This window comes from Bombus bifarius, unplaced genomic scaffold, assembly GCF_011952205.1.
Source record: "Bombus bifarius isolate JDL3187 unplaced genomic scaffold, Bbif_JDL3187 scf7180000008030, whole genome shotgun sequence".
NCBI lineage: Eukaryota > Metazoa > Arthropoda > Insecta > Hymenoptera > Apidae > Bombus > Bombus bifarius.
The window spans coordinates 717,604-743,374 of record NW_022884401.1 but is presented as its reverse complement, the minus strand read 5'-3'; the positions used below and the strand labels follow the sequence as shown (position 1 = coordinate 743,374).

Here is a 25,771-nt window from a genome sequence, read left to right as displayed (position 1 = left end):
CCATGAATATTAAAAGCATATATTGTACGTAAAATCGTTGGTTGTATGCTGAAGCAAGATCGTTCCCGATGGTAGAGTATCGACCATCGACAATTTTGCGTGACTCCGATGCAAATACGATCGTGCGATACGATCGCGCCCGTGATTTTTAAAAGTACCTGAGAACAGAAATACAATTTACGTCGTACTGCATCCGGTGGGGCGTTCAACTTTACGATTCTTCGCGACACGTACTTTTTTCTTTTACAATTCGTCTTTCCATTGACGTTGGGTGTCAAAATCCGCTCGTACCGGTAAAGTTTGCCAGAAGTCTATTCTCTCCCGCAGAAGATTCTCCGACATCCGAATGTCGTCTTGTCCTATGTGAAGATACTCGAGATTCTGCGTTCTAACCGGCTTCCATTTGATCGGTATCTGCTCCGACACTTCCGGCGTAGGATTGCTGCAATATTAATTAGTCTCTCAGCGCTCGATATCGCATCTTCCAAACAACGATCTAACGGATAGCCGACAAATTATTTCTATCGCGCGATCGTATCGGAAATACTTACCCGGAGTTCGCAAAGTTGTACCAAAGGCTCGTGAGAACGTCCACCATCTCGAGGTCCTTCTCGCTCAGCGGTATATCCTTGAATAATTGTTCTCCGACAGGAAACAGGTACTGAAGTTCGTCCGCGTGAGATACTCCGTAATTATTGTTAGCATCGCCAAATATCCTGCTGAAGGACGCGCTTCCTCTGTACGACAGATAGTAATAATACACGGGAGAAGACTGCTTCTCCAGATAGTTGCGCACCGAAGTGCGAGCCGCGTGAGTGAACCAAGCGTCGCTGAACATCTGTTAAAAATATTCGAACGATTACGACGAGCAGGAACGACTTATCGCTTGCCCCGAAATTAATCGCAGGACGTTACAAACGTATCGGTCGAAAGATTTGCTAAATCTACTTTGACTCGAACAAAGATCGTAGCTGGCACGATATCTGCATCTTCGTACCACGACGTATCCAGCGGTCTTCGTTGCGGCAGTAAAAAATTCGCTGCAACGTAGCTGTATACGTCGATGATTTCGGAGCAGCGAATATATCAAAAGACGAGTTAATTGCCAGAACCGATGGAAAAATAGCAACTTCGATAGAGTTGGCGAATAACGTCGAATAACATCGGTCGCCGAATTCTGAACAACTTTTTCTACTTTATACAAAGTCGAAGATTAAATGTTGCGATTCGTCTGCGTGCGCGCGTGTGTGCGTCAAAATTGTAGGTACGTCGATGTAGTCGTATCGTCATCGACAAGTATTTACGCGAGTCACTACCTACTTCTTCGTATTTGAAATTCAATGACTGAACTTTTTATCGCCTTTTTTCATAATTTATACAGATGCAAATATTTAAAAGAACGTTGTCAAAATTCACGAGTACACAACACGTTGACAGCTGCGCACGGCCGCTATGATATCCAACACGTTCGTTCTCGTGTAACTTTGAAAGTAAAATCGACCACTCGTTATACGTCTAGGAAAAACTTGTTCAGAACGACGACGCGTTTGTTCGACGACCTTCGTCGCAAATTCTACTTTATTCGAACGCGTAAGTTTCGCGGCGAACTCACGTTGATCAGCTGGAATCGCGTGGAATTGTCAATGGCAGCCTGATCGAAATAGAACTTGCGGATTTCGGCGGCCACGCGTTTCTCTTCGCCTTTACGACACGTTTCGTCGAACACCAACGTCATCGGAGCGAGATCCAAGAAATTCTCGTCCAGCTTCTTAACCAATTCTCCGTTGTCTCGTCCGTACAATCCTAATGAAAAAAGAAAAAGAAAAGAGAAAGAGCAATTATATCGGTCGTAAAGTTTCACGAAGAGAGATAACGTTAAAGATCTAACGTGGAACGAGAGAAAACGAGTCGTGCGCTTAGCCCGAAAGTACCTGGTACTATGAGCGATCCCTCCTCGGACATAATTCCTGTCATCCACGGAATGTCTGATAAGCGGCCGTTCCTCGACGTAACTGCGGGATCTTCCGTTAAGAATGCACCAGGGTGAACAGGTTCGATCGCAGGTTTGAAGTATATCACCGGACAGTAAGAAAATTCCTAACAGAGAAATAGAAACAGTCGACTTTTACAATGTCCGTATATCGATTCCCGAAATTCGGTTCCCAAAATTCTCTTACAACGTTATTCTAGATTTCGTGACACGGATGCTATACATAGATTTTGTTGGATCCTCGCTTTCACCGTTCTCCGTATAACTCGATATCGCCGCGATAACTCGAGCGGAGCTGTAGAAACGCCGCCTATCCCTTGATTTCCATGATTTTTGGGTAATCGTAGAATATCTTGAACTTTCTCGTCTACGTTTTCTTGTACGCAACCGGTGGATTCGTTTGGTTTGCGAGATACGCGCGAGAACCTCGCCGCACTATGCATTGAATTCCACTTATATCGAGTTGGCAACTAAGCGATCGCGGATTTTGTCATTGGGTGGTATTGACAAAATCTGCAATCGCTTAGTCGCCAACTCGATAGAAGCGGGCATGCGTCGATATTGGCTGCCGGTCGTTTATCTTCTGTTTACGAGCAACGTTTGCGTGAAATAGTAACGAATTAATCAGAAATATAATGGAACGACTGATCGATACTATTTTACGAAATAGAGCGATCGCTGTTATTTCGCGCAAGACGCCTCGCAGCGTCCGCATCGAAAAATCTGAAAAATCGATGATATTCGTTCGTGTTACAAGTTACGACACGCGTTTTTTTGCAACCTCGCGCACACACGCTGTGCATAGAGTCTTTAAACTCGCCCGCGGCTCTCGTTTACAAACAGAGAAGACAAGCGGCCGGCAACCAAACCTGACGCATCCGCTGTCGTAAAAGTACGCTGTGTGATATCCCCAGTTTTTTCATCGATATCTTGAAAATTAAACGAAATCTGCTGTTATACGTCGTGGAGTGATTTGAAATGTTAATTTCTAGAATGTATGCAAAAGTCAGGGAGAACGGAATGTTCGTACGAGTTCATCGAAGTTTCAAGCGAAGCTCGAGCGTTGTTCGAATCCCCGAGAAACCCGTTTAGACGTTTCCTCAAGATAGAAACTTTCTTCTCTCTTCCGAGAAGGTAAAACAACGCAGTCGATTTGTCGCTTCGTTCCGAATCGCCTTTCTCTTCCTGTCGTGTCATAGCGCGTATTTTCCGACTTATATTTGATATTCTTAGATGTTTTCGATCCAAGTTTTCCTGCTACCTTTCGTATTTACTCAACGCGAGTAAACATATCGACCAAGAATTTACACGGGATATTGATTTTCGTTGCTATTCTGAAATGTTGCCGCGAGTGGTTACGTTAGCAAACGCAGGAACTGGTTTTCCAGAAGTTAAAACTGTCACGTTCAATATGTAATACGACGTACGTTTCTTTTCTATCTCGCAGCATATTTCTCAATTTCCCGACGTAACCAGTTCTCGTCGTGTTGCTCGATTTCGTAACCGATTTACATCGATAACGACGAAAACAAATTTCAAATGGAAGAATTCGTTCGAGATTTGCAAACATAAACGCGATTGTATTCAGAAGATTGATTTGCGGCGCATAAACATCTAGCGGGAAGCACGGTAGCGCGATGTATCGTATCGCAAAGGTACCGGTACACGCTATGAAATCACGCGGTTGCCTTTTTACCTTGTTTCGCTTAGCTAGCTGCAAATATTAATTGCGCGAATAACGTAAACTTATATAATGGAAGTCAATCTACGAACATGTTTCTCTTTGTATAGAATTTTAAACGCTCGATGTTAAATTCCAGCGTTAAGACTTCGTTTCTCGTGCGATGGTCTCGTTAATCGTAGAAAAAAAGTGATTGGTCACGAAACGTAATCTATAATTTACGAAATTATATATCAGACGTATTTCCCTTTGTTGCTTTCTTCGTCTTATGACTCGACATTCCTACTGAATCGTCCTACGTTGCTACTTCGTCGAAAACCTCAACTCGAAACGATCGTCCAAACGATCTCCACTATATTAACCCCTTAACCTACAACTACGGGCACAGCCCGTAGTACGATGATCGGACCAAACGTAGATCGGCCGAAAATTCTCGAATTTAAATCGTATGTTAAGTGGTTAAATGACCTGCAGTTTTACTATTTTCTCGAAAGTCGATAGCGAACCGTAATCGTCTCCAATATTTCAGCTTCGCGTAATCTCGTTTCTAGAATTTTATTATTCTACGCAATCTATGGGTTTACCGGTTATACGCGTCTGATATTAACGAACATCGTCGTATAGTCCTTCTTTCTCTCCTCCTAGAAAGACGGAATCTCCCAAAGTAGCGGGGAACAAGATAATATTACTTACTTGAAAAGATCGATCGGTTGCAATAAGCTCAGTGGCTTCTTTCGTACGCAGGCAATCGACGAGCTGCTTCGAATCTTTCGAAGGACAAGCCAGAAGTTTGGCCAGCTTCGTGGCCTTCTTTCTCGCCGAACCGGGTTTTGCCACGGCCCAGCGACAGTCGGCGGTACCACTTTGCGAGATAGCACGATGGAAAAGTCCTGTTTCGTACAAATGTTATATATATGTTTTGCCTAAGTATCGACAATGCCTTTTACGAATAAATCAAATTACACAATCTTCATCGTTAACCGAGAACGTGACGTTGAATGAATAATAGGATTACTTTACAGCGTGTAAATAATCCGATACCTTTTTCTATCGATTCTCTGTCCTTGAGCATTGTTCCTAGGATATCTGTTCTTCTTTATAAAGTAATGTGATATTCAAGATGACATTTGACTTTTAATTATTAAGGTTTAAAGAATTTTGACTTTTAATTATGCGCGACGGCCGCTACTTTTTTTATGAAACTTCGTATTCGCTACTTGTTCGAACGAGAGAATTGCATACGACGAACAACGCATCAGAGATCAGAACGCTTTGCACGCGTTACTTCTTTTCAGCTTGTCGTGCATCATTCGTTGCGCAATTTCGGAACTTGTCGTGAGTTTTACTACTATCGCGTGGTAATGGTATGTTTCAATCGTTCGTCACCTTTACGCAGCCTAACTCGCGACTTGCAATAGGTCACGGTAGTACCCCGTACGTACACTTCTTCCTTTCCTACCAGTTTCATCCGTATATTTTACAATTTATCGAAGGACGATATAATCTCTCTGAGGACTAAAACGTACGTAACCGCTAAATTGGCGAAAGGGCGAATGTATCGAATTCGAAATGTACCTATACCGAGCAAGGCAGAATGAAGGATATAGGCTCACCTTTCGACAAATCGCTCATCATGTGGTAATGGGCACTTGCACCACCCGCGCTTTCCCCGAAAATGGTCACGCGATTTGGATCACCACCGAAGACGGCTATATTCTCGTGTACCCAACGAATGGACATTGCCTGATCCTTTAATCCGTTATTTCCAGGACATACTAGATCCTCCGTGCTCAGGAATCCTATTGGCCCGAGCCTATAGCAGATTTTCATAAGTTTAACGAACGTTGACAAACACGTTGGCATCGTTCAACACCGACGAATCGATTCACCTGTAATTTACGGCGACGAGAATCACGTCGTGATCCAATAAGAATTTAGGATGATAATAGTCGGAATGACCGGCGCCACAGACCCATCCGCCACCATGCAGCCAAATCATAACCGGATATCCTCCCTTTAATTTGTCATCCGCAGTGGGCACTTTCGGTGTGTAGACATTCAGATAAAGACAATCCTCGTCACCGACGATCGCATCGTCGTAGGTGAAGATATTTCTTTGAACACATATGTTGGCATCGTCTTTAGCCGATCGTACTCCATCCCAGGCAGCTGCCGGTTTCGGAGCCTACAGACCAAACAAACAAACGCACGTTGTTGTTACAGTACGCTACCCCTAGCTGTTATAGTTATCCTTCTTTACTACAAGAGATGAAAAAATTCTCAACTTGTCGAGCTTTATTATCGTTGATAACGTCTATTGATAGTTTAACGGTAGCGTATCTACGTGTATAACAATAGAACTTGTTTTCTAAATAAATTACGACGTAAACCTTAACCGTTTCAGGCGTGATGTAAATCCGTGAATTTGATTTGCATTAATAAATATTGAACTAAGGTGTCGAAAGTTCGTAAAAACTAGCGGAAATGTTTTATTTAAATTAAATTGCCTATTTAAATATATAATTACAAGGTTGGATATATAAATAGAAATAGATTTGTAGTTTATGGATAACGAAAAAAAAAGAAACTATATCTTTGCTCGACGCGTTACAGTCGAATGTCGAGAATTCTTTGAATTTCCGCTCCAACGCTTGGCTCTGACGAGCAGAATTCTCGTATTATTATTTATCGCAGACACATTTCATCGAATTATGCTATCAAGGAAAATATCGCGGTATTAGGAAATCCTTTATATAATTCGATGGTACGTGCGGCTACACGTACCGGGAAAATCTTTTCAAGTTCATGACTAATTTGTGGATTCGCGTTTGAGAGGTAAAGCATAAGATACTAAAATGTATAGCACGATTTTCTACAATACGTGGTTCTTCTAATTGAAAAACCGTAATAATCGTCGAACTAAATTCGCTAACAAGACTCTCAAATAAGATTCAAGATCATCGTGAGAAGATCTGACGGAAAGTTTCGCCTTTAGAGATATAGCAACTTACCTCGAATCTGAGTTCTCGAACAGGTGGAAGCGCATACGGTATGCCCCGAAATCCGGCGAATTCCCTGCCCTTCCTTGTTCTCATAAACAGACCCGACAACGTTCCATTCTTTACTTTTACCAGCGGTGCGTTGGCTGCGATAAACTCGAACAAGCAAACGCACACCAAACAGAATTTCAACAGGTTTCTCAGATGTCTCGTCATCTCAAAACTGACCGAAAGAATCGCGCGAACACCGTGTGTGCCACCGCTTTTGTATCAAACTCTTCCTATCGGTGTGCTGTAAAAAAAAAAAAAAGAAAAAAAAGGAGAAGGGGAAAGTAGAAGCAATTACGAATCAACGATTATACGTATAGATGATAATAACCGTGATGAATATAATGACTTCTGTAATAGTCGGCAATTTTTACTTCTAATTATACCCTGGAAAATACTGGATCAAACGTAGCGAAAGCAACTGTCCCATGGATATAGTCGCTGCGAGAAGGCTACTCGATTAATCTAATTAATAATTAACGATACGACGGACGGCTAATGACTCGAGCGAAGCAATGACACACGATAATTGGCGCGAAGCGAATATGCCGAACGAATCGCTCTATCATTAGTCGAACAGATTTCTTATTAACGAGTCGCGTTGTTCTTTTATTTCGAAAATGCTTCTAAATACTGGACAAAAAATTGTATACGTACGATCGTAAATAGGTGATTTTTCGTTCGTTGTGTAAGCAACGGAATAAATTTTAACGTTACATACGATCGGAGTGAAACGCGTGTACGATTCACGAAGGCAAAATTACGACTGTTTCAGGTGAGAGTCGTTCCTCTGCTCGTTAGTTCGATCATGTTGGGACGCACTCTTCAACACTCACACGGTCACACGTATCTTAGTCATTATAGGTATTTCCGGTTGTTTCGCTGGAATCGGTAATAGTTGTTTCTTGAACAGTTACAGTTACTGCGCGGTACGACCTTTTCGTTAAGATACGGTACTAACATCGGAGGTAATATATACGGACTATCTACAAAACCATAACGTGAAAATGATAAACGGGATGGCACAGAGGCAAGAGGACGCCTCCCCTCCTTTACGCCTTGCATAACACTTTCAGACGATATCTGCGTTTATTTGCACGATTGCATTGGGTCTATCGAAAAGTAACAATAAGTATATTCAAATTGTTCAGTATTTTACTTTTTAATTACTAGTTGTATCTTTTTCAAAGTTAATTATCCTCTTTCGTTAAGGTTTGTACGTAACTGTGCGTACAAGGAAAGAACGGACGAAAAAAATCCTAAAGAAACAAGAAGCTATAAATTATAGCTTGGTATTAACGACGATAAATATAACGCAGCTAAAGAAGCGTTGCATATTAACATCGAATAAAAATCGTAAGGACGTTATTTAGAGAATCGTTTTATAATTGTATGTACAAAGTATTACATAGAAACAGGGATTTAACAATAGTCCCATTTTGTAACATATTTGTTTATAGCTTTGTATTTGTAATATTAAAAATAAAAAGTTTCTAATACAGAACATCGGCTTTTATGGGATTAATCTATCGATACGTAACACGCGTATAATCGATCTAGTGGGAATAGCTTATCCTACAGAAGAAATAATTAACTCGGCAACGTCTGCATCTTGACACAATACGGTAAGTTGCATTGTTACTTGACTGTCCGATATCGCTAATCTTGCTCGAGCAAGGACTTCTTTCCCTCCTCTGAAAATGCCATTCAGTAGTAAATTATGCGTGGCAGCACCAGCCTGTACTCGATTGGTTCGCTCTACGGCATCCAAGCCCAAAAATCCCGTGAGACTTTGAATCGCTCCTTCCAAACTGTTCACCGATGAGCCTAAAGCAAACGTTTCTTCCAACTTGGTGAATCCTCCCGCAGCCGCTGCTTCCCACGCAGCACCGAAATCTAATCCTCTGTTTCCGATTCCTCGAATTTGATCAGCCAACGTCACCTCCAAATCCTCTAACTAGAAATCGCAATTGTTTTTCTTTAATAAATAAGTATAAGCCAGACTTATCGTATAAAGAGCAAATAGAATTTAATACAACGTTAATAAGAATGCCCTTGGTTTTGCCGTATTAATTGTAATTATAGATAAAGAGAAACTATGCACCATGTATTCATCGTTGTATCCTTGATCGGCATCTGGAACACCCGTCGCAGGGTCGCAATCACGAGCTACGAATCGCAGGGTTGTTGGAATAGTAGCAACAGTGGCGTAAATGTCTTCTGGATATTTTAATACTGTATATGTTGTACCAAGCTCGTTGTAAGGTAGACGAGGGCATGGAACTTCGCTCACGATCGTATAGCTAAAAGCAGAGAAAATATCGTCCTTCGGAAAATGAGATATCTCAAAAAAGAATATACTCCGATATAATTACCCTTCGGGTGCTTCGACAGCTACTCTTACATCCTCGAGTAATTGATCGGAAAGAGTATTTACGCAATCGAATTGCAAAATAAGGAATTCCGTGAACGTGTGCTTAATGCACTTAACGTTATATTCCGTTTCCGACTCTGTTAATTCAGAGACAGGCGAAGACTTAAGCAACGAAGAGTCGCGAATAATGTTAGCCAAATGTGGTATTTGTGACAATTTTTCCATGAAGCTCTCCTCACGCGTTAATCGAGATTGTTGTTTCACAGTAGTATGTAGTTCTACTTGTGCTGGTTCTTCGACAGTTTGCGCTGGTGGAATCTGTAACGCGAATATCGACCGATTAGACTAGAAAGCTTCTGAATTTCGGAAATTTCAAAGTTTGGATTAATTACCTGCGAGATGTCGAATGGTTCGTCCATCGATGTTTGCATATAATTTCGCAAAGCTCTCTCCAAACTGGGTACGGAGAGAAGAGGAGGCTGTATCAAAGGCAAAATAGTTGGTTCGTTTTGTTCCTGTAGAATAGCGCAATAATAAGCTGCACGATCGCGAACTTCGTCGTCCGAATCCAATTGACAGCGGGACAGAAGAACTAGCACGTTTGGTAGTAACGGAGGACATGCTGCTGCAAAACGTGCCAACGCGGTAACTGCGGCTGCGCGAACGCTGGCACTTTCCAGAATCACACGATTGTAAATGAAGCGAATATATCGGGATGGTTGTTTCGAAGTTGGCCCTTCCTGACCAAGTAAGTGAAGAATGCGAACGGCGAGCGAGTTATGCTCGCAATCTTCGATAAATTCGCAGAGATGAGCTAAACCGGCTTCCTTCGCCTCGGCATTTACTTCCATAACAGCTATTATCGTATCTGCAATTGCTGCTTTGTATTCCAGTCCTCCCTCGTCTCTTAGCATAGCAGAGAGAAAGTTCATCAAAACTGTATGTTTCCTAGGGAATTTTTGACATAGAGCTCTATCGAAAGAATGAAACAACTATGTAATATAATATTTGTCTATACAGGTGAAACTAATGGAAACCTATAACGTTACCTTATTGCTTGTACAACTACAACCTTAAATTCATCTGAAATTTCAGATACGAAGGTAGCAATTTGTTTCATCAATCGATCAACCGAACTTTCCGCCCCAGTTTTTAATAAGGTGGTGATTGCCAACGTAGCGATAGATCTGTTCGAATCGGTAATTAAGTTCTCTAAATCTAAGTTGCACGCGGTAACTGCCGTTGGATGAGACATGGCAACTTTATTCAAGGTTCTAACAGCGGCGAATCTCAATGCTGGTTTCTGAGATCCGCAGAATAATTGGAGGACGCTAATAGCAGGCGCTATCTCTTTCGTGCAACTTCTTCCAAGATTGATCAAGGCATGCGCCGCTTCGTATACCACCATCTCTGACTTATGACGTAAACAAGATTCTATAAATCCCAATAGTTCTTCTCCTTTGTCGACTTCGTCCAATAATTTACACGCCATTCTAATCAACATACAGGCTGCGTAAGGGCTTTTTGGACTTGTTCTCATAAGCTTGGCGACGAGCTTAATCACAGCATGTTTATCTGCTTTACGTGCTTGATACAAGACACCAAGGGCATGGTACTGAACCATCACGTTATTAGAATTTAATGCTTCCTGAGCTTCGTTCGCCCATCTACGTGCTACGTCTCCAGAGACGTTGGTCAAGTGTAAAGACGAAACTAAAGCCGCGCTGGAAACAGCAGGAGAACGATCTACTATAGCTTGTTTCATATAACGTTCGATAGCTGCTATCATTCCACTGTCAGTGATGGTACATAACGCTCTTATAGCGGCAGCTCTGTACAAATCTTCTTTCCCGGTCATATCCTTGGTTAAACTCGAAGTAACTATAATTACATCTTCTGCCAGAGAACTCAGTTCCTTGATACCTAGATAGACCAATCTTCTCAGGACAACGTCCCTGGACTGAAATAACTTGGTCATGGCAAAAAATGCTTCTGTCGCTTCCATCGTACCCAACTGTTCTCCTTGATTCAGTAGGTATAAGATTTTGGTTAGAATGTGCGCGCATTTTCTTGGGTTAACTGGAGTGTCGTTGAAGGTACGAGCCTCCTGAAGAACGGTTGTCTTTTCTAGGTTTTGGAAAGGATTTCCCCCACCTATTAACACAAGAATCGCATAAGCAGGTATACAGACACGTTTATCGTACATGCATTACTCGTTCGAAAAGTACGTATAAACGTCTATTTCAAAAGAATAAAAATCACGTTACGTGAAACAAAAGGATTCATCGAAGGAAAATTATCTTCCACGACGAGCGGTAGTCTAAATCTGTTTACAAGGAAATGTCACAAGAATGAGATCGATCCGTTTAATTTCGCATAGAAACTTAAACTTATAATAGTACGAAGGGAACGATGTTTATTTATGATTACCATCTTCTTCCTCCTTCTTATCGCGTTTAAAAGCGTTCATTTTGTAAAGCCACTGTCAGGAAATTGGAAAATAGAAGACACGTCAGCTCGGTTCTTTCACATGGGAGCCATAAGAATGACCTCCGCCATATTGCAACGTCGAAAAGTCGAAGCTAGACGTGTAATTTAGACGTCGCAGTTACACGGCAAGTAATATCTACCGTCGATAAGATCGTACTCCCTCAAGATAAAACAGGCGGAAATCGCTGTACAAAATCAAGAACCAAGCGAATTATACGACGCGTTCAAAAATGTAAAACGAATCTGTTACCATAAGATTCGATTTGCAAAAAATAAAGTTAAGAAGATAAATTGAAACAAAAGCTCTCGAAGGAGGTCAAGAAGCAGCGATCGAATCGATTTTAAAGGAAAGAAATAAAATAACTCAAAACGCAAATAGTATTTCACTCTGTTTTTTAACACAATTTCATAGAGCGGTATACAAATAACGATTTCGTATATAAAATCTTATTCTCTATGCAACAACCACAACTTAAAATTTCGTCGAATCGGCGCAAGACCGAACGCATAGAAGGCGTTACCCGTAGCCATATTCTTATTTGTACAGCAAAGTCGCGTCCCGTCGGTATTTCTATATTACCACATCATTCGTCGGAAGAACAAAAACTTCTACGGTTTAACACGCTTTCCCTACAACTGATAATAGCAAGTCCAATGTTCTTTGGCACGTTAAAAACCATATTCTTCAATTTAGTCCTCTTCCCCGCATCATTACTTTCACCGTATATATATATATATAGCTAACGAACGATCTATCTACAAAATCCACGACGAACGTACCTTACTAACGATTAACGTATTACGATTAGGTAATTCTCTTCTCTATCTCCGTATCACTCTGCGATTTGTACAATTGTTTCAAGTCGGAAATCGTATTTCTCTTGTCATTCGATTGCGAACTTTGTCTTATCCTTTGTACGGTTTGAATTTTCGCGGGCGTCGACACGTTCTTCTCAACCGAAACGTCTTCCGTAGACGATCGATCCTCTGACGACTTGCCCATATCCTTGCTCCACTTGGTTAGCCATTCGCTGGCGACAGTCTGATAGAAACGAAAAAAAAAAAAAAAAAACGGTCGTTACATTTTATTTTCATATTTCTGCGAAAGATAACGACCGAGTTGCATCGCGGTCGACAAGAACAAGCAATTAGCTAAAATTACGTTTTTGTCGTCGTTTGCTGGCGTAGCCACTGCATTCGACTTCTTCTCCGTCTTCTTCAATCTATCCAATTCCTTCTGTAATTTGCGCTCCAACTGGTACTTGGCCACTGCCTGAGCCAGCGATCCGAGCTCTCCTCTCATCGCCGCGCTGAACATCGCCTGTTTAGAACGCATCAACATCATCGCGACGCACGTTCGGCAAAGAAAACGCCGACTACGCGATTAGAAGATCGTTTCTACCAAGATACTCACGTCTCGACGTCTCTTCGAGTCGGCATTGCTAATGGGCTCGGTTTCCGTTTGCGGTCCCAACTCAAACAGCATCTGGAAGTCCGCGTGTTCGCCAAGCCGGAAACCAACGCCTATCCTCGAGTCGGTACCTGTCGCGAGAATCGACACAAGAAGAACAATTCCGGTTAATCGGGCGTACGATTCGGTTCGAACCGGTCGCGCACAGGCGCGTCTCGAAAAGGCGAAACACGCGCGACCAGTGAAAGTACCTCGCGCGTTCGCGTCACGCGACAAAACTTTTATTTTTTCATGCGTATCGAAGCATTGGATTTTGCCGTGGTATTTCGGTAAACTCTGACACGGACAATTACACGTTTACCGTTTTTACGCAATCACCGGTTGATTACCTTTCTTTATCGGTGGGATGTTGGAGTAGATGAGCGAAAGTATGGTGGGCAATTCCTCCGGAATAACGAGGCACGTTGCGTCTGAAAAGCAGTAACAACCGCGTTATCGCACAATTTCTTCCTTTACCCCAGCCTCGCAATCCAATTATTCTATAAGAATCCTTTCATAGCCGACCGTCTCGCTCGTAAAGACGTTTTTGCGCCAGTCAAGCGGACTATGATCGAGGATGTTTGCGACATTCGGGGCAATTGGACGTAAGTAGGAGAAGGACGCGGTACGTACGACACGCGTATACGTAGGAATCGACACTTACGTTCGCAAAGAAACAGCAGGATACACAGCTTCGCTAGGATGTCCTTCGTACTCCACATCGTTTACATCAAAAAAACAGATCTTCCTCTCGTATACTCGCAGTGCGCGCGTAATCCTTGTTCGAGGGTGCGGATATCGATCGACTTCGCTGCCGTCGATCTTCTGTAATTAAAATCGTCGATCACGAACCATCCTGCCGATCTTCTTCGTCGCGCTTTGTATTCTTTACGCGACGAGACAAAACGCCAACAGCGCGCGAACAAACGTTAAACGTCGAGCGACGGCGTTGCACGGATCTTCCCAGGCAAATCGAACGAGTTCGATATTCTTGTCGGAATACGCGTAATTGGAAATCGAAGAGAATCGAAGCAGCGGGGAAGAACGCGAAGACGTTGGCCGATTCAACGGTTCTCGAAGACCGCGAAAACGTTGTCCGACTAGACGCGCGATCGATGGTACTTACATGAAAGTGAAATCTAAACGTCGGTCTGGCAGGTAACACGACGTCGAGCCTGCGTACTCCAGCGAACGCGATAGAATGCAATCACGTTCCTTGGCAGCGCCGGTGCGAGAAAGAGCTCTCGAAAGAAGTGCTCGAGTGAAAGGAGACGTCGGATCGAGGATCGAGGTCACCGTGTCCGAACGACCGTCGATCGATCGGGGATGAACTCTCTCTCCGTTTCCTCGTTGTTTGCCCCTTCCTCCACGGGAGCGCGCCCGTTTGACTTTTCGGCGCGACGCGTCTCGTTTGTACCGAATTTTCTTACTCTTTTCGAGCACCGACCGATTCGACGAACGCCATTTTCCCAACTCGAACTTCACTTTACGGAAATACGATGGATTTTTCAAGTTCGTTCGAACGGAAGGTAAAGTATGGAGTTCTCGAAACGGGTGCCTTTTTATTCAAATACCACGTTGCTCGGCCTTTTGCGCTACTCGCACGAGCTTCGTTACCGAGTAGCGACTACTCGCTTCTCCGATCCGCGAAACCTCCACCGACTCCGCGTGGCGTTACGCAAAATTATGTGAAAGATTCTCGCGAAATTGTCGTATCGCGTTAAACGGTAATTTTCGACGCGAAACGACGACGCGATAGATTCTCCAGAGGCAGGCGAAAGCCCGCAGCGACTCGAGATTCCCCATCGTTCGAGAATTTACCCGGAAAAGCATGGAAATTATATATTCGCTGGAAAGTGAAACTACCTGGTGGATCGGTGTCATTTTCAATGGCAGCTATAGAAACGACCATCCTGTTCCTCGTATTCGCTCGACCACCTTTTCGTCGAATACCATCCGAAATAGCGAACCACCGTCCCCCTACCTTTTTCACCTTATCCGTCGTGTCACACGGTCCGGCATTCTCTCGTCGAGCGAGATATCGATGAATTTTACGCAATCCGATTGCGCAATGCGCCAGCGGTACGTTTCATCGAAGAACAGCGACATTGAGACTGGCGCGCAATAATCTCGTAATATCGATCCGTACGTACGATTGTCGTACGTTTTTGGTTTTCTCGAAATCGACAGCGTATAGACGAAAGACTTGGACAAAGGCAGACCGTAAACAGCAGACAGGCGACGTTGGCTTCGGGGTTTTCAGTTATAGGGTAACACTGCTAGCGCGCGGATCTGCACCAGCTCGAACTATATTCCTACTCGTACTTACACTTCTGTATTAAAATATATTTTCTACCTTACGATTTATCCACGCGTTTCTCTCTTTATACATCCAATAACCTCGACAATACGAATATCCGTGTGCGCGGGAAAAAGCATCGCTTCGGTGTAGCGACGCAACCGGTTGAACTTTACTCGACGATCGTATACACGGGACAAGAGTAAAGAATCGTTTGGAAAAACTTTGAGAAAAGAAGAATCTTCGTCTCTTCGGGCGACGTTGCTCTCGACGATTTGTCGTATTTCGATGGTCGGCGAGGTAAACGAGCGATCGTTGCGCAGCCCGTAACGATCGAGCGACGTACCTGTGAAACTTTCTGTTCCACTATATACAGGTGTTTTAAGTCGCTCGTACCATTACCACGAGCCACTCGTTATCACGGAGAACAGTTTGTCAAACAGCGGATAATTTGTTGTCAGAAGGGAACGCGCGTGCGAGAACGATCTATCAACGTTCCTTCCGTCGCAATTTACGTGGCGCGTAAATCGATTTATTCGACGCGGCGTTCGAATCAGTGGATCGAGTTCTAATTTTTCAGGAGACCGTGAACGCTCGTTCGAGCTTACCGTACAATGTAAACGCGTACGTACGACGTAATACGTACGTAACGGACGACGTTCTGTTGAAAAATATGCACGATCGCATTGTCTATGGGCGCGCTCTATCATCGGTCCTGTTGATAGGCAAGGCGAACACAGGCGCGATAGCGCGCGCGTTATCAGTCGTAACCCACAGTTTCCTCGTTGAGCGTTCAGGTTTGCCCGCGCATAACGGCGTGTTACGGTAAAATGCCAACCAAGAATCGAATTCTTTCCGTGCTTTTCGCACGATCGAGTCTTATTTAGAAAACTGTGGCGAGAAAATCTGGACAGGACGGTTCGTATAGTGTTCGTAAATTCATTGGTTCCGAGCGATTCGTAAGGACGCGTAACGATTATGTAAATCGTGTATTTAAACGAAAAATTAGCCGGTGAGTCCGTGAAATCGTCTTGGTGACTCGGACGTTGGCGCGTTTAAAACCGTTCGACTTGAAGGAACTCGCACGAGGATCGCGTACAGCGCCGAGAGTCGACCAGCGATCGACTGGTCGATCGAATCGAGATCGAATCGATCGTTTTCCCATTGCTCGTACATTTTGTATGCGTTAACGTAAGTCGCGCACCGGCGGCTACCGGCCGCGGTCGCGGCGGAGGTAGGTAGAGTAGAGTCGTCGAAGCTGGGGAGAGGGGCGCGTAGATAGCGCGTTACTCGTTCTTCCTTCTATGCAGCCGCGTACTTACGTTCGTCGTTCACCGGTAGTTGACGATCGCGCACCAAGTCACCGCGATCGATCCGTTCTTTCCGTCTGTTTCGTCGTCGTTTCGTCGACGACTCGCGAATGCCGTCCGATCGCGCGAAACCGCGAAACATCCTCTCGTCGTGGCACGCTGTCTTGGCCGAGTGAGTATCGTCCCGAGGAATTTGTCGAGAAACTCGGCGATTTTAACTTTTATCGCGATGACGCTCGAACGTTCGGCTTCGTTTCGATCGAGCGTCTTACGTTCGACGGGAAGGATACGTAATATCCGGGAGGAAGGAGAACATGGAACCGCCGATAACGTTCCTCGCGACGTTGCTCGGCTGAAACGTCGACTCGAGACAAACGCTCAATTCGCCCGGTATACGCCATGTACCTGTACGCGGTTTTCTCGCACGGTGCGCTCGGTGTGCGTGAGTTTCCTCCGACCGGCGCTTTATCCCGGCACGCGAGTGCAACTCGAATAAAGAGGAAAAAGATCGAAGCGACGGTGGCTGCATTCGGCTCGACGTGCTCCTCCACGTCGGAAGCTTCCTCTCGTTTTTCTGCAGCGGTTAGAAACGAGCGCGAAAAGCACAAGTGTTCTCTGCGCGCATTTAACGCGACTTCTTTCTCCTCTTTCCACCGACGCGAGAATTGCGCGACAGATGTACGCAACGTGACGCGACACGCGAGTAATTTTCCTGCTCTCCGCGTCCACCGCCAGAAACACACCGTCTCGGATAAACGTTTGGGAATAATTTCGGTAACGTAGTGAACCGCATCGGGACCAAGTAAACCGTAAAACGGTGAAACTAGAAAGCCGACTAACCGGCGTTTCCGATCGATCGTCGATCGTTTCCTTTTGACATCGATCCGTAGTAATCTTGCAACGTTTCTAGTGAATGGTGCACGGTGACCTTTTTGGCCCATGGGGCCGAATTCTTATCGTCGTAGTGGCAGCGCTGGCCATCGTCCTTCTCTTGCTCGTGATCGCCTGTTTTCTCACGCCAGGATGCCTTGGATACGAATGCGTGAAAAGAAGTAAGCCCTGCCGTTTACGGCCACACACGTATCGCGTTATCATCACAAGCATTGCCATTCGTACGAGCTTTTGAGAACGTTCGCTCGATCCATACGCTCGAGTATCGCGCTCCCGATTAAAGCGACGAGTCGCAAAGTTTCTTAAATTCCACTTAAGGGCTGCTCGTTTGGAAGTTGCGACGAAAAGTTTGCGTCGACGATTGCTCGCTTCGTCGCTGCGGTGGAGCTACTCGAATACCGACCACTATACCGAATATTCGTTCGTCGAAATTTATCAGTTTATTAGAGCGTATTTTATTTTCGCCACGCGTTCCATCTGCGATCGGAACGTCGATCTACGGAAGCGACGTGGCCGTCCGTGGCCGGCTGATCGTTTACTTTGTCGCACGAATACGTCGAGTTTACGAAACGAGGATGTAGCGCGACACAGCGCGTCGTTTCGTCGGCTGTCCGAACTCGCGGCCAGGCAATTGGTGTCGGTGCTTAGCGTTGATTAAACGTCTGGCGACTAAGCCAAGCCACTGGTATTTCATTTTCTCGGCACGTCCGCGAGCTCTGCTTCCGCGCACACGTGCTTGTACATGAAACGCGTGCCGGGAAAAATAATCGCGCGTACGCCTCGCTTTTGATACCTTTCGAGCCAAAGGGCCTTCGAGCCTCGGCTCGATGATACGCCGACGATCGCTCGGTTTACCGGATGCTCGCGTTTGTCCACTCGCGGAACGCTGCTCGACGCGTTTCAATTGCTATGTGGAACGGAGATTCTTCGCACGCGTTTACGTAAAAACTGAAATGACAAGAACGCACGGATCGGTCGCGAAACTTGTCGTAGATCGTTTCTCTTGCGTTCGTTTTTATTACAGCGTTCGCTTCAGCTCGTACGTGTCGCCACGCCGATTATAAAATTATTCGTCTGTATGCGGAGCGCGATTCCTTTATTCCAAGCGACATTTGTCCAACGAAGAACAGGCTATTTGGCTGAAAGGAAGGAAGCTTAAATTCCTGCATGGTGAATCGCGAATCTTGTGTGTACGCGGCGGTTGATACATTACGCCATTGTTCGCACAGTTATATTTATACACACATGCAAACGACGACGTTTCCTTCGTTTCCTCCGCGACGTTACGTAATTAGGTATGTCATCCTGCAAACTAACTGCACACGGGTCTTCGATAGCGCCGCTACAAAAACGCCCATCCGCCAGGCAACGCAAGAATTCGATAAATTCCGTTATCGGACGAGTATCTTTTTCTCCTCCGACAAAGAGTGTCGCGTCACCTAAATCGTGGTTACAAGTTCGATGAACTTGCCAATTAAAAATGTCGATTACTCCGCTTTTTAATCGCAAAATTAACCAGCTTTTACCTTTCACACGCGTTTATTCACCATGTTAAACGTTTCGAATCCTAGAATGCCGGTTGTTCAAACGTTTTAGAAATCGGCACTCGGCTCGCTACGTGTACCAAAGCGCAATTAGCGGCGAGCAATCGCGGCTGTTTACAAATTGCATAATCAAAGCCGAGAATAATTCTTTTCAGAGAGAGAAGCAAAAAGTGTGCCGTTGCGTGTCAAGAGCAAACAGAATGAAAACGTCAAGTTGAACGACGTCAGCTACAGGTCATGGAGATTGGGTAGCCTGTACGAAGGCAGCAGCAACGGTACCTTTCGATCGCTTTTCTTATCCGTTTCCTCCATCAGTCTGTTGTGTCCGATTCTTGCCTCCTCTTCGTCTTCTTTTTCCTTCAAACTGGCTAACAACGAGTTGATCGATTTTCGCGCAGGTACGATCGACGAGAACGCCAGCCCGATCGAGGGCAATTCCTGGAATTCCAACAACGCTCAATTCGGTTGCACCGATACCTCGTCCACCCTGGTGAGCTCCGTTAACCGTGCCGATTTTCATTTTAATTGGCCGAGATCGTGCTGCCTTGTTGATCCATTGGCGCGTGTTACGTTGCAGAATTTGGTGCAAAAGGACAAGCAGAAAGCCGAGAGGAAGCAAAAGGAATTCCCGACGGAACTGACGATAAGCCTGCAGTACTTGCCGCCCTGCGACGAAACTATCACCGGGAAACTCGTTATTGGTATCGAGGTATTAAACGCTTTCCTTTCATCCGATCCTCCTTTGTGCCTACTTTCTCGTCAGAATGGAAATCGAGTTACGAATCTCTAAGGACTCGCGACGTTCAACGGCCTCGGGTTCGTTTCGTTTCACTTCGCCAACGTTGCTCGATATTTCGTCAGCTGTGCCTATACGTACAGTTCTCAAGGCCGCGTTAACAACGAACGACGTAACGAATTTCTAGCGCGACAGACAAAACGCACGGTAGCTCGATTCGTATCGAAAGAAAGGCGGGTAATCGCGAGATCGATCGACTCGCAACATCTTCTCGAACGAAAGAAGAAATTATTTAAGCGTTGCACTGCGTGCAGGCGTTATCCGGCCTTCCTCCGAAGCAATACAACTGCACCTTGGAACCGTACGTGGCTCTGAACATAACGAAACAATCGTGGAATCACAGGAACCGACAGAAATTACACAGTTTCCGCACGAGGGGTGTCAGGCACACGGCGAGCCCCGTTTTCAAGGAAACGTTCGTCGTGGCGAACGTAAAGCCTCACGAAGTTAAGGTACGTACGTTTTTATCGCGCCAATCCTATCGTTGTTTTAACTCAAGGTTAAAAAACACGTCACTCGTCAAACGCATCTACCGTGAAACTCGCTCGAACAAAGTATATTTTACATAACGAACGAACGTTTAAACAAACGTATCGACGTCGAATACGTAATTTTGCGCGAAGAAAACGGGCTACGAAGATCGAACGCGTTTCTCTATTTCTCTGGAAGTGATCGCTGCGTTCGCCGCGTAACACGATCGTTTTTTCCTTTTTAGGAATGGATTCTCGATTTTGCGGCGTACGATCGCGACAGATACGCCAACGACACGGAGCTGAGCACGCTGAGGGTGTCGCTGAAGGAGGCGAAGCACGTTCTACAGAGTCCAGAGATTCACATGTTCAACTTCAGAATGAAGCAGTCCAATTTGGTACTGGCGTAAAATATATCAAACGTTGCGATTCTACCTCCTTCGATTCCTCTTCGCTTACACCACGTTCTTTGTTACATGTTGCAGGCGCTTGGGAACATTTTATTAGCTATTAGTTATTTACCCACAGCGCAGAGACTGACTATAAACGTAATGAAAGTACGCGACGTGAAGTTTACGCCACCGGTGTCGTGTTTAAACGACTTTAGTAAGCGCCGCACGTAAACTTACTCGCATCTTCGTTTTTCTTCGTGCTTTGTTATCGCTGCTCGTTGTTTCCAGGTTTTTACGTCAGGATATTGATGCTCAATGGAAGGACAGGCCAACGAATGAAAAAGAAGAAGACCCGATTCGTCGTTGCGAATTCGCACTCGGAGTTCAACGAAACACTGACGTTCGACGTATCGTACAATCAATTGGACATAGTGCAGTTTCTCGTGGTATTGCGCGGCAAAGTGCGTATCAATTTTGATACATTTTACGAATGAAATGTCGCGTGACTGGGAAATATTTTAGGCTGCGCCTGCCGAACCTGTTGCCAGCACCGTAGAGCATCCGAGCGACAGCGAGGATTCGATAACGTCGGTTCAAAAGTCGAAGGACACTTCCATCGGTAAAGTTGCGCTTGGAAAGGGAGTCAGAGGGTCGACAGAAAGGCTACACTGGTTCTCCGTACTTCAAAATCCTAGAAAGCTAGTTACCGTATGGCACGTATTGAAATAACGACCGAGGGACAACAACGGTAATACGGAAAGTAGATAATCCAACGTTATTGCTCAAACTGTCTATAAACGTGCATACTGCTGTTACTATTTCAAGAAATTTGATAACGCGATACGAAAGTATATTTGCACGACCGTTCTATGCGTTTACCTTCAAGTGACGCAAAGGGACGATGTTCTGATATCGTATCTTCCCCCAAGTCAGAGACAAAGACGCTTGCGTTAAATAGTTAAACGGTTAAGCAGTGCCATAGTCGGTAGACGACTAAAGTTTGCAGATTTATGTCGAAAACAAGAATCACGTAGAGATACTTTGTTCAATCAGTTTATTCGAAACTACCTGAATTTTCGATCTTTTATTATCTCCTTTTTGTTTTTCGGAGATGTAAATTCTTAGCGCTCGAGTAATATTCATCGGTTTCCGTAGATATAGTATATTTTGGGCAATAACGTTATATCGTACGTTATACGTATACACGTAAACGCGTAAAACATACTTCTATATTTATTTTGCAATTTCATAATATATACGACAAATACATATACGTTTTAAAAGTGCAACCAAAGATCGCGAAAATTGTAAATGTTATAAATATTTGTTAATATATCGAATCTTATTTAAAATGTAACGAAATAAATAGTACTAGATATGTTCATAACCGTTACACGTTTTCCGTGATTATCGGTTAAACCGTCTTTTTCGATTTCCACTTAATCGCGTAAGAAAATAGAAAAAGAAAAGAACGCGTTTGAAATATGGCGGGTTTGGAGAGCGAGCGTTGCAAAGTTCCGGTGTCGCCGACAGAGGGCGGTAGCGTCGCTTCGGTCTCGTAGCAACGTCGAAGAGAGGGGTGCCCGGCCAGTCAGCTTCAGTCTGTTTCGTGACTTGTGAGTGTGTTGTGTTCGTCCTCGTCGTATTCACATTATTCGGTTATCCCTTTATACGTCGCGAGTTTAGTTACATTACCTGAGAGAAGTGTGTCGTGTACGAGGAGACGGACGTTCGCCGAACGGTGAGTAACCGATTTGTTCTATCGACATCCTGCTCGATTTCCTGCGAGTCAGAGAGCGTTACGTTGGAAATGTAACCTCCAAAGGCGCTCCCGGGGTCCTTCCACGTAGAACGATATTTAACGCGGCTATCTTTCTCGGATCGTATTGTACGCGTCGCTATCGTACGAAACACGGTATCGACGATTTAACGCCGCGATTGGAAAACGAGCAGCCGGCTTCGCCAGTCGCGAAATCCATGTTTGAAAAGAACGAAGTATCGAAACCGCTTCTCGCGGTAATGTCAACCGTTTTTGAATATCGTCCAATAGCAACGCTCGGATTCTCCGTTCGAGATGCTTGAAAACTCCTCGAAGGCCACCGATTTCCCGAAAGCCGAAGCCTCTCGCGATCGAGTCGTCGACGCAACATTTTGATAACATCGTTTGCGAGTAAATTGCGCAAAGATTTCCATAGTTCCGTTGAAATCATCCGGTGTTGGAATTCTCCGTTCACGTGCTCTGCTGTCAAGCTACACAGAAAAAACGAACATGTCGACTACCTGTGCACTTCGATCCCCAACGAATCGAGTTTGTTCCGAGCGTCCGTTGGCCACGTCGCCACCCCTCTCTGTCCGTTTCGCTCCGACCAAAATGATTTTAACGACTCGCCCCGAGCTTAAGGTATCTCCGTTCAGTTCTCTTCGAAATCTGTCCTCTCTTACCTACCTGCTGCTCGCCATTACGTTAGGTTAAGTCGCGATTCTCCCTTCTTTTGAAAAGAGGTTTCATGGCGCAGCCTTTCGCATCGCGATATCCCGTATACTTTCGCGGTAATCTCGATCAAGCATCTAAGATCGCTGTCGGTAATGAGACAATACAGTGGCAAGGAAAGTTACAAAATAATCGGATGCCGTTATCGAGAATGCGTGGGCAATTAACGCGTTTCCGAACGGTTAGTACGTAACGTGCGCCAGGTTGTCGCAACGGTTCACGCGTATGGTGTCGCAGATGCGTTATACGTTCGATTACGCGGGAGGTCCGTCAGCCGATCACCGCTTCCAAATTATGCGTCTACGCACATACGTGTATATCTGTAAGTAAATAGCCACGAGCGTTCTCTCATATATCCTGTCATCGGCGAATAGAACATCGTACGTTGTTTTTTCGAGCGCACCACGATACGGCTGAAAGTATTATCGATCATCGAGAGGAAAATTCAGTTGAAAAACAAAAGACGCGCACGCACCCGTGCCTTGATTGCTCGTAAATTTCGATCGCCGGTATAGCGAGATTGGAATTTAATTCGATTCCGTTTCTTTCTGTATTTTTTTCTCCCTCCGAGACGAACAGAACGTTGGTTTTTGCGTTCTGCTCTTGTTTATTTACCTCGGGACGCTATCTGCCGCCGGCTTCGGTTCGTTTCTTCGGAAGCAAATTCGAGACGACGGCGATCGCGTGCGATCGGTCATTTCGTATCGTGCCTTTCGGTTACGTTACGCGAAAACGACGTAAACGCGTCGCATGGCAACGGTACGCGGGACACTTTTGACAGGTTAGCGGTTCTTCCATCTCCTCGAAAGACCGTCGTTGGCTTTGTTGACGTATCACGCGAAGGACGTCCCGCGGCTGTAGCAAAAAAAGAGCAGAAGGAAAAAAAGGTAGCGTGTAGCTTCCCGTGCATCCTGCAAATACGTACGTATCGGTAGGAGTCGCGGTGTCCGACGAGGATCGTCTATGATTCGATTTAACGACGCGACGCCTGGTGTACCGGCTATTATCGGCGCCGAGGAATGTCGACTAGGTAACTCGATCTTGCGCTTATTATCGATATCCCAACGTGGTACATGTTCGAACGACTATACCTACATCGTGCACCGTTTGACGACACCGCGGCAAATTTGTACTCGTCGCGGGTGCCACACATGCAACCTGTAAATTGCAGGAAGCAAGTATGTACATTTAGCGCGGCGAGTAAGCGCGAAGAAATATCGTATCAACGCGCGTTTCGCTAACGTTGCCGTCGGTATACCGGTTTACCCGTCGCATTTAGAAGCTCCTGCGGAACAATATATTTATCATCGTGCTTTCGTCAACGCGCGTCTCCTAATCAATTCTCGCACCTAACGACATTGTATAACAAGTAAACGAATGCGCAGCTGTTAGCGTTAATAACGAAGCTGTTCTCGTCAAATTTATTCGAAACACTCGCCACCCGCAATAAGCACGCTTCGCGGTTAAACGTACGTACGATATATGTAGAGATATCGTTCCTGTACTTCGTTTGCCGCGCTTGCCATGTTTTTATCATCGAACCGTCCATTTCTAAGTCGGATTTCCGTCCATTTTCTGTACAGTTTAAAACACGAAACCAGTTCGTTAGCAAGCTTTTTTTTTACGCAACCATCGACGAATTAACGGTAACGAACTTTCTAAGAAATTGCCGAGCTGACTGCAGCTTGTTCCAGAAACAAAACCAAACGAAACGAAACTTTGTTACTGGAAGAAGGGGGTCGGGAAAAAACTGGTCGGCGGGCAGTTTGATAGAGCGAACCGTAGCGAGAGACGCGCGTTGCCCGGCGGTGCGGGCTGCTCGATTTCCCACAGGTTTTTTTTAGAGTCGATGCGCATTTTTTTTTTTCGACCGACGAGCTACGCCATGCGACACGCGGCCCTGACTCATTGTCATGCAAATGATTTTTGCGCAACGACGAAAGAGGCTAGCGACGTGGACGTGCTCGATCTACGTACACGTGCATGGGAAAAAGATTCCGGAACGTCCACGCGTCTCTCCCAACCCTTTCTCCGCGTATTTGGGTTCTTGTCTTCTCGCCTGTTCCTCGCCGCTTTCCTTTTCCTATCGCCGCTCGTATCCCGACTCTTCCTCGTCTCTTCTCTCGCGTCGCTGTCTCGATATTTTAGTTGGTATTTTTTTAGTAATTTCCACGAGTCAAACGCCCTCGTCTTTTACAATAGTATCACGGAAAACTGCGATATAAAGAAAACTCTCTTTCCACGCGAAAAGCTTTCGCAGGATATTTCAAGCGGCATCGGGTAATTGTCGCGTTTACTCGATCGATGGTGTATTTTCGATCAGTCGCGGAGGGGACGCGATCGCGAGGAAGCTCGTCAACGGGAGTCGTAAATTTCAGTTACGATTATAATAATCGACACCACGAACAGATCGATCCCCTTATTTCTTTTGGGATAATTGGGGTGATTGATGTGGTATAACACTGCGATTAACAGGTTGTAAATTCTACAGGGGGGTTGGTACAAGCGGAAAGGGAAGTGGAAAATATAGAATAAAAATTTGTCGT

At 45.0% G+C, this 25,771-nt stretch overlaps 5 protein-coding genes across 16 annotated transcripts in view; 2 read left to right on the top strand and 3 right to left on the bottom strand.

Moving 5' to 3' along the window:
* Nucleotides 1-3: 3 nt before the first annotated feature.
* LOC117207427 (venom carboxylesterase-6) lies at nt 4-7,555 on the bottom strand. 2 transcript variants are annotated; one of them, XM_033447653.1, is made up of 9 exons: nt 6,683-6,886; nt 5,561-5,856; nt 5,285-5,484; nt 4,365-4,561; nt 1,932-2,097; nt 1,613-1,803; nt 552-838; nt 235-442; nt 4-158 (listed from the first exon to the last, which is right to left on the bottom strand). In XM_033447653.1, the coding sequence occupies exons 1-8, from the start codon at nt 6,884-6,886 to the stop codon at nt 244-246; spliced, it is 1,740 nt and encodes a 579-aa protein (XP_033303544.1). In that variant the 3' UTR covers nt 4-158; nt 235-243. The 2 variants fall into 2 exon arrangements, with proteins under 2 accessions (XP_033303544.1, XP_033303545.1); XM_033447654.1 differs by lacking the exon at nt 4-158 and adding an exon at nt 7,376-7,555 and having other exon boundaries at nt 244-442; nt 6,683-6,962.
* A 528-nt stretch (nt 7,556-8,083) lies between these two features.
* LOC117207426 (coatomer subunit gamma) lies at nt 8,084-11,669 on the bottom strand. The gene is made up of 6 exons (XM_033447652.1): nt 11,523-11,669; nt 10,142-11,246; nt 9,485-10,064; nt 9,094-9,410; nt 8,823-9,021; nt 8,084-8,675 (listed from the first exon to the last, which is right to left on the bottom strand). Exons 1-6 carry the CDS (start codon nt 11,560-11,562, stop codon nt 8,289-8,291), a joined length of 2,628 nt encoding a protein of 875 aa, XP_033303543.1. The 5' UTR covers nt 11,563-11,669; the 3' UTR covers nt 8,084-8,288.
* Nucleotides 11,670-11,981: 312 nt separating this feature from the next.
* On the bottom strand, nt 11,982-14,475 carry LOC117207451. The gene is made up of 6 exons (XM_033447712.1): nt 14,159-14,475; nt 13,697-13,857; nt 13,383-13,463; nt 12,997-13,124; nt 12,745-12,903; nt 11,982-12,624 (listed from the first exon to the last, which is right to left on the bottom strand). Exons 2-6 carry the CDS (start codon nt 13,752-13,754, stop codon nt 12,388-12,390), a joined length of 663 nt encoding a protein of 220 aa, XP_033303603.1. The 5' UTR covers nt 13,755-13,857; nt 14,159-14,475; the 3' UTR covers nt 11,982-12,387.
* A 1,574-nt stretch (nt 14,476-16,049) lies between these two features.
* LOC117207450 (synaptotagmin-2-like) lies at nt 16,050-22,127 on the top strand. Of its 7 annotated transcripts, none has more exons than XM_033447707.1 (10): nt 16,050-16,156; nt 17,552-17,693; nt 19,232-19,351; nt 19,475-19,566; nt 19,654-19,785; nt 20,127-20,324; nt 20,588-20,740; nt 20,828-20,948; nt 21,023-21,195; nt 21,257-21,463. In XM_033447707.1, the coding sequence occupies exons 2-10, from the start codon at nt 17,555-17,557 to the stop codon at nt 21,461-21,463; spliced, it is 1,335 nt and encodes a 444-aa protein (XP_033303598.1). In that variant the 5' UTR covers nt 16,050-16,156; nt 17,552-17,554. The 7 variants fall into 7 exon arrangements, with proteins under 7 accessions (XP_033303598.1, XP_033303599.1, XP_033303601.1 ...); XM_033447708.1 differs by lacking the exon at nt 16,050-16,156 and adding an exon at nt 16,166-16,249; XM_033447705.1 differs by lacking the exon at nt 16,050-16,156 and adding an exon at nt 16,646-16,813.
* A 195-nt stretch (nt 22,128-22,322) lies between these two features.
* LOC117207417 (mitogen-activated protein kinase-binding protein 1) overlaps nt 22,323-25,771 on the top strand; it is a 79,129-nt gene continuing 75,680 nt past the window's right edge. For all 5 annotated transcript variants that reach the window (XM_033447622.1, XM_033447624.1, XM_033447621.1 and 2 more), the window contains exon 1: nt 22,323-22,475. The gene's annotated coding sequence lies outside the window, so the exon portion shown is untranslated. The remainder of the gene's footprint in view (nt 22,476-25,771) is intronic.

What these genes read in the sequence shown, in the direction of transcription:
- LOC117207426 (XM_033447652.1), bottom strand. Translation starts at nt 11,562, where the DNA reads ATGAACGCTTTTAAACGCGATAAGAAGGAGGAAGAAGATG. An exon ending in AACCATTCGACATCTCGCAG is followed by an intron (nt 9,411 to 9,484) that starts GTAATTAATCCA and finishes TTCGCGTTACAG; the next exon opens with ATTCCACCAGCGCAAACTGT. An exon ending in GATACAACGATGAATACATG is followed by an intron (nt 8,676 to 8,822) that starts GTGCATAGTTTC and finishes TGCGATTTCTAG; the next exon opens with TTAGAGGATTTGGAGGTGAC.
- LOC117207451 (XM_033447712.1), bottom strand. Translation starts at nt 13,754, where the DNA reads ATGTGGAGTACGAAGGACATCCTAGCGAAGCTGTGTATCCTGCTGTTT. An exon ending in CCTGCTGTTTCTTTGCGAAC is followed by an intron (nt 13,464 to 13,696) that starts GTAAGTGTCGAT and finishes ACTGCTTTTCAG; the next exon opens with ACGCAACGTGCCTCGTTATT. An exon ending in CAGCAAACGACGACAAAAAC is followed by an intron (nt 12,625 to 12,744) that starts GTAATTTTAGCT and finishes CGTTTCTATCAG; the next exon opens with ACTGTCGCCAGCGAATGGCT.
- LOC117207450 (XM_033447704.1), top strand. Translation starts at nt 16,636, where the DNA reads ATGCAGCCGCGTACTTACGTTCGTCGTTCACCGGTAGTTGACGATCGC. An exon ending in TAAAGCCTCACGAAGTTAAG is followed by an intron (nt 20,325 to 20,587) that starts GTACGTACGTTT and finishes TTTCCTTTTTAG; the next exon opens with GAATGGATTCTCGATTTTGC. An exon ending in GTCGTGTTTAAACGACTTTA is followed by an intron (nt 20,949 to 21,022) that starts GTAAGCGCCGCA and finishes CGTTGTTTCCAG; the next exon opens with GTTTTTACGTCAGGATATTG.
- LOC117207427 (XM_033447654.1), bottom strand. Translation starts at nt 6,886, where the DNA reads ATGACGAGACATCTGAGAAACCTGTTGAAATTCTGTTTGGTGTGCGTT. An exon ending in TTCGAGAACTCAGATTCGAG is followed by an intron (nt 5,857 to 6,682) that starts GTAAGTTGCTAT and finishes TTTGGTCTGTAG; the next exon opens with GCTCCGAAACCGGCAGCTGC. An exon ending in CTCGTCGCCGTAAATTACAG is followed by an intron (nt 5,485 to 5,560) that starts GTGAATCGATTC and finishes AATCTGCTATAG; the next exon opens with GCTCGGGCCAATAGGATTCC.